Genomic DNA, 12898 nt, shown 5'->3' on the forward strand with positions numbered 1-12898 from the left:
AGCGACGCATTTTGATGGACTTTATTATTTTTGAATTGCAGCAGCTCAAACCACCGTATAAATTGATCAATTACAACACAAAACCGAACTGAATCAAACTAAAATGGATCGGATTTCGGATTAGATATTTATAAAATAAAAACCAAAAATCTAAATTGAATTTAGATTTTAAAAAAAGTTGGAATTTTTTTAAAAGTGCTACTCTGTATATATATTTTTTGTTTAAAATTATAGCTCTCATGTATATATTTCACTCCATTTTAAATTATTATTTTTAAAAAACAAAATACAAAGTTAAAGTTCACGGATTTGAGACTATTTCACCTATAGTTTAAGGAAATTGTGGGCTAGTGATATGGGCCCATACTAAATAAAGAAAAGCCCAACTAAAGATCCAGCTTAATAGAATGAGAAGGGCCCAACGGAAGCGGAAACCCTAGATATTAAACAAAGTTTCGATCCAACGGACTCGAGCAAAATTAGGCCTGATCTGGACCGTTCATTAACCAGCGAAGCCCTATATAAGCACATTAAAGCGATGGACGCTCTCATTGCTAGGTTTTCCAAGCTGCTGTCATTTACCTCGTCGCTGGTAACATGCTACTAATCTATGTTTGATTGATTTCTCAGCATGATGAAATGAGATTTAATTTGTGTTTCGATTATGTTATTCAAATTTTGTTGTCAGTCATTATCCGCCGAAAAGCTGGAATTTGCTGAAAAATGCTTGCATTTGCTTAGATCTGCTGTTTATTTTTCAAACAAATGTTCAAGTTAATCATGCTGTATGAATTAGTTTAAAATATTTTGTCAATATCTTAATCTGATGTTTGTTGAATGTGATTTCTTATTAAATATCGTTTTTTTTTTGTTTTGCTGTGGAGATATGCCGTGTTTAACTAAAAGCTAATATTTCTTTCGGATTTTTAATTGTTCCTATTTCAGGAATTTGTTTAGAAATATTTTAGTGACGCAAGTAAAGTCTTTTTAATCATATGATGTCATGATTCTGGGGTTATACTGATTGCCTGATTTCATTCCGTTAAATGAAATGTTTCTCCTTAATTATAAGAATTGTGTAATCAAGGCTGGAGTCTCAAAAGGGCTCTTTTTGGCCAACATCCCATTTGAGGGTGCTTGGAAAGAGACACTGACGAGCCCGAGAATTGGCAATATATTTGTCATAGGCCTTTGGTTTGGGAGAATTTCATTCATTTGCAGTGATATGGTGGTTTTCTGGTATTTCCTAGTAATGACATTTAAAATCTTTTTATGCTTTCCGAACAGTTCGGAAAAAAACCAGCTGTTAGATTACTCAGGGAAATTTGATGGTTGGCTCCTCTTAAAATGTTTTTAAAAACCTGGTCTCCTTAAGCTGATTTATATATTCATTTTTCGCCCATCTTCTAATGATGGTACCCTAGGCTCTTTGGTCGCACGATAAATTCTTTAAATATTTTTGAAGGGAAGCCCATTAAATTTATTTTATTTGTTTGGCGATGGGGGCCATCAATTCAAATAATAATTGTTTACTTCACAGATTAGATGTCAAACTGTTCCTTGGTTGTAGGTGTTATTTGAAATTGCCTTGTTAGATGTTAGAGAAGAACTCGGTCTGTTTTGGGTGTCAGTGGAGTTTTTTTGTGTGTTTTGCACTGTTTATTTCTAATATTAATTTCACTTGCTATCAATGAAATTTCTCTTCTAACTTATTAATGTTCAAAACTTTTTTTGGTGAAGGTATTTGTGTTTGTCCATGTAAGTATCCTTAATTTGTTCCAATATTTTCGGACCATGGATTCCTCAAACACTGAAACAATTTTCTGTATTAGTAGTTCGAGGAAAAATGAATTAAAATCGATGAGTTTTGCAGAGTAACTACTTTTCATACACAATGTCTCACCGAAAGTTTGAGCATCCAAGACATGGATCTTTGGGATTTCTTCCAAGGAAAAGGGCATCTCGTCACAGAGGAAAAGGTCTTTAAATTTCTGTGTGTTTAGTATTGGTCTCAGTATTATTTTTAATAGATTGTTGATTTTGACTGCCGGAATCTTCCATTAAATTTATAAATGCTCCATTGCATTATTTAAACGGTTAACCTTTTTGTGGCCGAGGATAACAATAACGGAAGCTGTCTAATGAGAGATGACTTGAAAATTTCATTTTTACAATTTGGCCATTAGTCTCTGCCGATTCTTTAGTGTTTATTTGATGAAGAAACTAGTATGCTATGTTTAGTTGGGCTTTCTCTCATCAATTCTCATTTTGTAGATTTGTCCTCTTCCCTCGGTAGGAGAGCAAGTCACATTAAGGTCGATGTACCTTAGAGCCAAGATAAGGCTGGGGCATATACTTTGTTGAAGTGGCTAAGATGCTAGAATGTAAAATAATATAAGAAAAATCTATGATATGTAATAAATCCAACGCGTACTTTACAAATTATTAAACCATTATAAAACATAATAATTAGTTTATGAGGGTAAATAGAGGACTAAAAAACCATCATCTTAGTCTAGATGTGTAGTTTGTTGCATAAATATTATTGCTTCAACTTATATAAATGGGTTCCTGATTGTCTTTTGTACTGTGCAGTCAAGGCATTCCCAAAAGATGATCCCACTAAAGCTTGCAGATTGACTGCTTTCCTTGGATATAAAGCTGGAATGACACATATTGTGCGTGAGGTTGAAAAACCGGGATCAAGTAAGTTTTCTTATCTTCTCTTCTCTCCGCAACATAGTATTCTCTCCGCAACACATAATATTGTGCCGTCCTTCGAATTATTTATTGGAACCTGGAGTAATGATCATAACATGGACTTCCTCTTGTTGGATAAACGTTCACTTGTTATTATTTTCTGTGAAACGGACATTAAATTTGGACAAGGTTTATTAAATGTTTCAAAAATTCCTCTCGTTTTAATTATAGATCATATGTGTGAAACTTCAACATGAGTTGTTATCCGAAAGATGTAATGTTTTGTTTGCGGGATATAACTATTTTATACTCTCTCATATTTCTTAATCAGAACTTCACAAGAAAGAAACATGTGAAGCTGTAACTATCATAGAAGCTCCACCAATGATAGTTGTTGGACTTGTCGGGTATGTTAAAACACCTCGTGGCCTTCGTTGTCTGAATACTGTCTGGGCACAGCATCTTAATGAGGAGGTCAAGAGGAGATTCTACAAGAACTGGTGCAAGTCGAAAAAGAAGGCTTTCACCAAGTATTCAAAGAAGTTAGATACTGAAGAAGGGAAGAAGGATATTGAAGCTCAGTTAGAGAAAATGAAGAAGTACTGCTCTGTCATTCGGGTGTTGGCTCATACACAGGTTTTTATTACCACTTTTTTTGAATATTAATAAGTAGTAGCTTTCTTAAAAAAAACCTTAGTAGCCGTTGCTAGAGTTCTATTCAACATTTTGTAATCTGGGATAATTTGTTCTTCAGATTCGGAAGATGAAGGGACTAAAGCAGAAGAAAGCCCACTTGATGGAGATTCAAGTCAATGGTGGAGATGTTGTGAAGAAAGTTGATTTTGCTTATAACTTTTTTGAAAAGCAGGTTCCTGTTGATGCGGTGTTCCAGAAAGATGAAATGATTGACATTATTGGAGTTACGAAGGGCAAGGGATACGAGGGTGTGGTGACCCGTTGGGGTGTCACCCGCCTACCTCGCAAGACTCACCGTGGGCTTCGCAAGGTTGCTTGTATTGGTGCCTGGCACCCTGCCCGGGTTTCCTTCACAGTTGCCCGGGCTGGGCAAAATGGGTACCATCACCGGACAGAGATGAACAAGAAAATTTACAAACTGGGAAAGTCTGGTCAGGAATCTCACGCTGCTATGACGGAGTTTGATAGGTTGGTAAACTCTCTTGATTTGTTATTGCACCATTAGGTTTCTCTTGTTCGACCGAGTTTAATAAAAAATAATGCATTTTCTAACCATTGTAGGCAAATGCTTGATCATTTGAGTTTGTGTAGAACCTTTGAAAAACTGGATACACGAAACTCAGGTTAATTTGACTCTCAACTTTTGCAAACTTTTTAGGACTGAGAAGGATATCACACCAATGGGAGGATTTCCTCACTTTGGTGTGGTCAAGGACGACTATCTCATGATAAAGGGCTGCTGCGTGGGGCCAAAGAAGCGTGTCGTCACGTTGAGACAATCATTGTTGAACCAGACTTCTAGAGTTGCATTGGAGGAGATCAAACTGAAATTCATCGATACATCCTCCAAATTTGGTCATGGTCGCTTCCAGACAACACAGGAGAAGGCCAAATTCTTTGGCCAAATCAAGGCTTAGAGGACATCCAAATTTTTCTATTCTCGTTTTATTTCTCTCTTCCATATTTATAGTTGAGGATGCGAATTTTGGAATTTTGCACCCTTTGTGTCGATGATAATTTGGTGAAATCATTTGTTGGCTTTTATTATGACGTGATTATTTCCTTGCCTGAATGTTCTTCACTTTTCTGCCTACGGATATTAATTAATATAATATTTGAATGGAGCCCGAGTGCTCGTTGAAAGCTGGAACACACTGAAAAAAAGTTCTAAACTTTATTGTGAAGCCATGACACAACACCGTGCTCTTGGTGGATTTTGGTTTGTGGTGGTTGGTTTAATGTTCGAATTCTTGAAAAGTTGACTTACGTATGAATATTCATAGGTGTTTATCTGCATGATCGAGATAAGGTTCTTATACGAGTAATATTTCATATTTCTTGATAATCATTTTTGTCAATAATCTATCATACTTCAACTGTGGACTTAAGTTGTCTTTATAAAGTCATAGTTCAACCATAATATGCTGAGTAGGTCTTTTGTTAAACGGTCTCACGAATCTTTATATGTGAGATATGTCAATCTTATCGATATCAACAATAAAAGTAATATTCTTAGCATAAAAAGTACTATGTTTTCATGCACGACTCAAATAAAAGATTCGTCTCACAAAATACGATCCGTAAGATTGTCTCGCACAAGTTTTACCTAATATGCAAAGTCATATATATTGCTTTAGAAATTGTTTTATTTTCTCTGCAACAATATCCTCCGGAATTTCATGAACAATGTGTCTTTGAAGCCAATGATTCATTGTGCATTGGTCAAATTGAACAATACGATCTAGAGTGAGTAAATCTAAATTGAAACTACAGGTACAATGTACTGAAAAAGGGTTAAAGAAGATATATATTTTAATGAAAATATTTTATATTGATACGACATAAAATCATGTGCCTAAATAGGCACAAGGATGTTGGCCCTTTTATGCTGTCGCCACAAGTATACAATTCTTATTATATAATATTTTTCTGAAAAAAAAAACACAATTCCCCAACCGAAGAAGCTGAGAACCACTCAGGCATATTTTAAAAATATTGATATAAAATATGTTAAACAACTTCTTGCCTGCTGCATCATGCACTTAACATTCACCGTAATTGCAAGAATGTAAGGTTTACGTGTTAGAACATTTCATGTTTGCAATCTTGATTTTGATGTTAACAAAATTTGTTATTTTGTTTCTAATGAATTTATCTAAGTGTGCAGAAGCTGAAACTGATCAGTTACAAGCCAAAACTGAAGTCATCAAGATGCAAACTGAAAGCGCCAACCGATCTCCCAAACTGAACCAGTTCAACTTATATATCAAATACCATTTCAACTGATTGTCAAGCTGATAAGCAAACCAGTAGAAGACTTTCAAAAGGCCGGACAACTGATGAAGAGCTCAAATGTTAAAGAGCCCAGATGACCAGTCCAACTGAAGCAGCGAAATCAATGTACCTAATGAGCCAACTGATTTCACTGAACCAGTTTAAGATAAGTTCAACTGACCAGTTCAAAACATCAATTAGTAATCAATTAGTTTGTAGAACACGACAAGCTTATTCAATGGAATCCAGCTGTGCGCACTGAGGAAAAGCTTTTGTCCAGTCAAAGGATAATAATAGACGTTGCAACAGTGTTTAAAGCCAAATCGTTCCAGAATGGCTGTCAGAAAGTACAGACATATTTCGAGGAAGAGATTCAAAATACAACGGATACAATAATTGAGTCTCATTATACGATCAAATTTCGCGCTGAAAGGATCGGTGAATCGGGTGAAGAGTGTTTAGAAGGGGGGGGGGGGGGGGGGGGTTGAATAAACACTGCTCGATTAAAATAATTCTTCGACAAACTGATTTCAGTTGTATTACAAATTGAATCTAAAATATTCTTTCGGTCAACAACAATCAGTTAAACTGAATAAACAGTTGCGGAAAACTAACTGACTGAAAGATAGAGTATCTAACTGAAAATGATAACTGAGAGTAATAACAACACAATTGTTTCTGGATGTTCGGAGACTTGAATAACTCCTACGTCACCCCTTCTATCACGCAGATAGGATTTTCACTAAAAGACTTTGATCAAATACAAATCAGTGTCCTGACCCACTTCAGTTTGGACTTATCACTTTGCCAATACTGAAACTCTTAGTATACAACACTTTTACAGATCGTAACTGATCTTAGCACAACTTAGAAATTCTATCAATCGATTACAAAGTGCTATGAAAGCTCAAGAGCGTAGTCTAGAATACTACTGATAAAACTGATAAGCGTGAGCTTGATTTCTGAATGTGAGTGGATATTTTTGCAGCGTAACAGCAAGTAAGATAACTGAGAATGCAATTTTTCTTCAGCTGCTGCCTTCGACTATTTATATGCTTTCCTCTCAACGGTAACATTAAAGATATTTGAATATTCTAACCGTTGATTGCCACGTCGATATATCCTGAAAATAGTACACTGTTCATTTCTGAAATGCGGCGAGCCACTACCAGTTGCAAATAGCTGTACTATATGTCGGTTGTCGCTTTCAACTGATGACGTGTACAGCTGAGAGATCAGCTGGTGAGGATCAGTTGACGATGAAATAGACTATAGTTAAAGCGATCAGTTTGACTGATGACGTGTTCAGTTCCGTCAATCAGTTAGTCCAATTCAGTTGCTAGAATCAGTTGGTCAATCTTTTGTCAAACGCCGGAATTTCGTTTCTAACAATTTCCCCCTTTATGGTGTTTGACAAAACTATAGTGAAAGATACTTGACTGAATTCAAAGTAGATAAAATAATATGTCGGTTAACTGAATCAACTGAATTCACATTTCTTCAAAATAAATACAATAGATACTGCTCCTATTGTTTCTTCTGCTGCTCTAAGATCTCCTTGATCTCTTCCCCCTTTTTGTCAAACTGCTCCATCTTGAGAGATAGCTTCCCAACGTCAGTAGAAAGGAGCTTGACAGAGGTTAAAATGTTATCGATAGCAGTAGTCATAGTGATTTGTAGCAGTTCGACTTTTCTTGACATAAGTGACTCTATGCTGTCGACCCGTCGGTTAATAGAGTTTTGAGTGGCAGTCAGGCTTGAAATAATTCCTCTATTTTTCTGAATATCATTGACGGCGAATGAAAGAGCGATAACAACAGATTTTATATCCTTCCGATTTTTTAACGATTCCTGATTATCGTCCAACTTCAGAGTATGCGATAATTGAGTGTTTTGAATCTTGGAGATGGCAGTAATCATATGACTCATACTGTCTTGCATATGTTGAACTTCTTCAAATATGAGATCAAAATCTGATGAAGATGGATTAGATTGTCGAGAAGTGCTTGGTTCACTTGTAGTGTGTTCAGAAATTATCAAGGCTTGATCAGTTGAGATTGTTTCAGCAGCATCTCGAACTGAAGTATCAGCAGTAGTAATTTCTCCTTGATCCCGAGGTGGTGAAGGAGGATTTGGTTCAGCAGATGGTGACACAACTGAAACTGGTGCCTCTAAAGGGTGATCAATGGAATCAACTTGCACATCAGTTGAAGGGATCAAAGAATCAGCTGGCACATCAGTTGAGATAACCTGATCAGTAGATGGTTCTGGCGGAACAAGTTCTTCTGTAGAGAGAATGGCTTCTGGATTGATTTGATCAGCAGAGTGATCAACTTTGTCAGAAATGGGTGCACTAATATGGGATTCTTCCACAACGGCCTGAATAACTTCATCGTTGTGTGCGAAGGAAAGCTCAGCTTCAGAATACATTTGTTGTTCAACAGGAGGTGAAAGAGGCTTATCATGAGCTGGCTCTTCAGTTGGAACAAGAACTAAAGCTGATGATGATTCTGTTTTGTCAGAGGGTGCTTCCTCCAATATTTCCTCGTCGTCATCATCTGAATCTCCTTGATAGAGAACCAGTTCTTGATTCACTTCCCAGAACTTGATTTGAGATAGCAGTCCTATGAGATCAGTGTCGAGCTGAGTGATTACAGCTTGATCAGCGTAGGCAGTAGGACTTGTAGGTAAGTTGTTGGTCTTTAGCTTGGCAACAATTTGAGCCAACTTCTTCGCTCTTGTCTGATCAAATAGATAACTTTTCCTCTCCATAGCTTGAGCAATCGAGGCAGCTTTGACTGTCCTGAGCACAAAGGCCTCCAGCTTGATGAATTTGCTCAGTTCGGACTTCTTCTTCAATTGCTTGGCGAAAACTTCAGTTCGGTAGGCTGTCCAAGCATCACAGGACTTAATTTTTGAAGCAGCAAAACTGTTAACCTTTGCCCATACGAGGTCAATATGAGTCTGAATTGAGTTGGTGGGTCTGGACTCTTCAATCAACTTCCCTTTCCCTTTATCAGTACTCAAAAGGTGAGGAATTTCCAATCCTGTTCGAGTAGATTCCACATGCTCTACAAATTTTATGCCTTTAGGTCTAGCAGGTGCCACAACAGTAGGACGAGATATCTGAATCAGAGGAGCTTTGATCCTAACTGATTTCTTTTTGGTACCAATTGAAGCTTCTTGTGGAATGATCTGCAGAGGAACTGCTTCTATAAGCTGCTGATCAGTTGAAGAAATCATTGCATCAATAGGAATGGATACCTCCGAAGTTGTTTTAACCCTTTGGGTTCTTGGTTTCTTCGTAATCTGTGGGGATGGAGTCTTCTCTGACTCAGATGTACTCAACACTAATTTTCTTTTGGCGACCTTCAATTGACCCAAGGTTTTGGCCTTCTTAACCGATTTAGGAGCTGCTAACTGAGTCCCAATCTCCTGTTTGATTTGCACAAACTGACCAGGAGTTATATCCATTTTGGTTTTGGGTGGCATCGTATTCTTTGCTTTGAACACCTTAAATTTCGATGACCTTTCAGAATCATCAGCCACAAATCCCTTTACTTTCAACAGATAACTGATTTGAACATCAAATACTTTGGACTGTTTTGAGGACAGAAACATATTCTTCAGAACGGTAAAGATAAGGTGTTTCCAGTTAAGCTTGCGGTCAACCATAATAGCAGAAATGACTTGAAATTTTTCCAAGGTGAGGGCAGCAAATGATCCAGCTTTTGCCAAAAGCCCCTTAGCAACTACATCAGCAAGCAACTGAATTTCATGTTTCAGTTCTTTCTTAGGATCGGAAACCTTAATCTTCCGTCCATCAGCAGAGAGAAGAGTTTGCATCTCTTCAATATCAGATTCCTCAACATCCGAAAGTTGTTCCAAACCATCAGAGGGTAAAGAGAATAATTCCCCAAGAGAGTCTTCAGAGATGGTCAGCGACTGACCATTGACAGTAGAGATAATGTTACCCTCAGAATCAATCATCCCAGTGGAGTAGAAATCCTGAAGTTCTTTGGGATATATGTCCTGTGAGGATTGTCCTAAAAATGTTTTGAGTCCAGCAGCTTCAAGTTTCTGAAACACCTTCTTGACTTCAGCATCGCCGAAGGATAAGATGGATCCAAAATTGATGGCCATAGCGTTCAGCATAAAAGCGGGAATTTGGGTTGCCATTGATAACTGAGTGAGTTCCTGAAAGAAAATTCGAAGAATGAAATAGTTCTTGCTCTCAAAAGTTTGTGGATAAGTGTAAGGTGAAACTGAAGTAAGGCGGGTAATGGTACATATGTACGTGACCATTCAAATTTTGGACACGTGTCAGTCCGTAGAAATTTTGAAAAAGTAGTGTGTGTACGTGTGCTATAAGCGTGTGTACAATTTGAGCGGTTAAAAATGAGTCCACGTCATAGACTGAAATACATCATGAGTTTAGCAGACAGTCACATCATTGATTTGGAATAAAATAGATTTAATTAGTCAACTTATATGAGAAGATTAGTGGAATATTCAACTGAATGATCAGTTAGTAAAACTGAGTCTGTTCAGTTGAGAATTCACTAACAACTGTCTTCTCAGTTCACCTCTTAGACCATTATTCCCCCTTAATAAATGCATTTAAGAAAAATGACGGCAATAGACAGAAATGATTAAAGGAAAGCCTGGTGCTTGGCAGAGTAATCGTCACTTAAAGAAGTGTCCTTTCATTTCCCTCGTCTTGGCCTATAAATGAGAGTAAGATGGTTTGTCACAGCTATCTCAGCAAATAATTTTCATAGAGAAGAAGAATGGCCGGTGCTGGAAGCTCAAGCGTCTCTCCGTTTTCGCTGCAGGCCAGAAAGGAGGCCATAGAGGACGAAGTCTTTTACCCAAGCCTTCCCTACTGGGAGGAGTTGCAGGAGCTGGAGTTCCTGTACTACTCTGGACGGGTCACCACCTTCAAACGGATGGCCCAACTAAGAGAAGTGCGGGAGCTCTTAAATGTTCCTGCAGGGGTGGACGTCTTCAAGGATGGTCATCTCTATCAGCTCTTTCTTCGGAAGGAGCTGGAGATCCTTCACCGCATAGCTTCCTCTCACAGTTTCTGCAAAACCTCTTCTTCAGCACTAGCTGCATGGTTGAGTATGTGGATAGCTGATGTGGAGGAAAAATATGAAAATGTAACTCGCTCCAATTAATAAAATGTGTATTTTGTTTTATCGTCGTTTTCCTTTGTTCCTGCTTGCAATGATCTGTATGAGATACAAACACAAGAACTACTGAAACGCTAACTGACATCAGTTACAAACTCATAGTATGTGTGAACACCTTCAACGTGTTATCAGCTTAGCATAGAAGCTCTTTTCTCTTAGTATGTGTGAACACCTTCCCGGTGTATTCAGTTCTCACATATTCACACACTATCACTCACATATATTAGAGAGTAGAGCTTAAAAGATCAGTTGAACGAGTTTTACACAAAGCCGTAAAACTTGTGTGTGTAGTCTTTGACACACAGACGTTAAACAAGTGTTGGCTGGAAGGTGCTACCTTCACTCTAGGTTAGGAGTTCAGATTAGGCAATAGTGTAAGTTTTAAGCTGAGTGAGTTTGTACAAGGTGTTGAAAAAATCAAAGTCTTCTAGTATATCTTACCCGAGGAGGCAGAAGGGGTGACGTAAGAGCAGTTGAAGTCTCCGAATATCCATAAACATTTCTCGTGTGCTTAACTATTTAACTATCGTTTTCAAACTGATTTGATCAGTTCGAGCTGTTTTCAGTTCAGGTCTCACCATAACTGAACTGATATATGCAAGAACTGATCCCCTTTATATCAGTTAATCAGTTTACACAAGTTAAAAACTTTAAAAATGATTAGCTTTCTTAACGAAATATTATTTCGAGTATATTTCGCTTGGTTAAAAACTAAATTCGATTTAATTCATCGATGTTTACATTCTTAGAATATGAGCTATTGCAGATCATTGAGAATATTGTATTTGAAGCATCCTCAAAGGTGCCTGAACCAATCCATCATTAGGAAATTCGAATTACGTAACTTGACTGCATGCAATCTATGATTTTATTAAAATATGTGTTTAATTATTTTATTGCATGATTATTGCATGAATATGTAGTTTATTTCATGGTTTATTAAAGTTTCAGGCATAAGGGCTTTATTAGTTTTTCGCGCTCGAACGAGGGACGGAGACCGGAGATAATTAAGGAAAAATATTTTTTTAAAATAAGTATTTTTAATTATTTAATATATAGTGTAATTAAGTGAGATTTTCGAAAATGGGCTTTGGTGGGGTATTTTTACCTGCCGGGTCATATTTTGAATCGGTGCGCAAATTTTAGTGAGTCAAGGACTTTTTGAGGGTTCAGATAACATTTTCAAAAACGTACCTAAACGAAATATTTTTCGGGAGTGTTTGGGTTTAATGTGATTATTTTATTGCTTAATGGGCTTAAAGTCTTTTTTACCCCTTTATTTTTAATTAAAAGCCCATTAACACCTTATATTATAACCTAAACTCTACCCTAAAAACACTAAACCTAGTGTAACACATCCTCCAACAGGTATTTTCGAGAGTTTTATAGCTGCCCTTCGAGTTTCTCCCCAAGTTTTTCATAAAGCTCATTCCATGTCTCTCCGGTGCAAGTTCTACGTGTTAGTATCAAGGTTTTCGAGCGTAATAACGCAAAGACACGCCTATATCTCGTTATTTACACCATTCACATCAATATACGTTGTTTGTATGTTTTTTCATGAGAAGCATTCAAACTATCATGTGGCGTAAGTTTAATGCGATTTTTGTCATGAAATATGCATGTTCTTTGCATGTAACTCACGTGTTTTGTTGTTCTTGTGCAAGAGGCTGCCGATTTGAGGTGCTAAGGGGCTTTACATGTTGAGAGTTAAGGTGTAAAGTTGTTGGAGTCTCGGGTTGACCACGTTTTGGTGATGGCCGATCGCGTTCTTGGTTGAGTGTCTCAGATGGGGCTAGATCATGAGCTAGGAGTGAGTCGGCGGTGCAAGGGCTGTTCCAAGCTTTGGACCAGATCCTGGTGGATCTGAATCGTGTCTTGGGATAGCTCGAACCCAGCTGGTCGTGTTCGAAGGGCCTGTCGAAGGAGCTAAGTCGAAGGTTGGTGCGGCTTGGGTGATTTCGGGGAATAGCGGGTGCAACCGCATGCATTGGGCTATGGGCGTGGTTTGGTTGGTCCAGGAGAGGGTCCACGGC

General features: G+C 37.7%; 1 protein-coding gene across 1 annotated transcript; it reads left to right on the forward strand.

The window, feature by feature from the left end:
- Positions 1–514: 514 nt before the first annotated feature.
- LOC140809636 (large ribosomal subunit protein uL3-like) lies at positions 515–4489 on the forward strand. Its single transcript, XM_073167322.1, has 6 exons — positions 515–592; positions 1874–1979; positions 2596–2706; positions 3032–3336; positions 3455–3864; positions 4055–4489. Exons 1-6 carry the CDS (start codon positions 539–541, stop codon positions 4311–4313), a joined length of 1245 nt encoding a protein of 414 aa, XP_073023423.1. The 5' UTR covers positions 515–538; the 3' UTR covers positions 4314–4489.
- The last annotated feature ends 8409 nt before the right edge of the window (positions 4490–12898 follow it).

The sequence above is a fragment of the Primulina eburnea genome, chromosome 13 (genome assembly GCF_022965805.1).
Source record: "Primulina eburnea isolate SZY01 chromosome 13, ASM2296580v1, whole genome shotgun sequence".
Classification (NCBI taxonomy): Eukaryota; Viridiplantae; Streptophyta; class Magnoliopsida; order Lamiales; family Gesneriaceae; genus Primulina; species Primulina eburnea.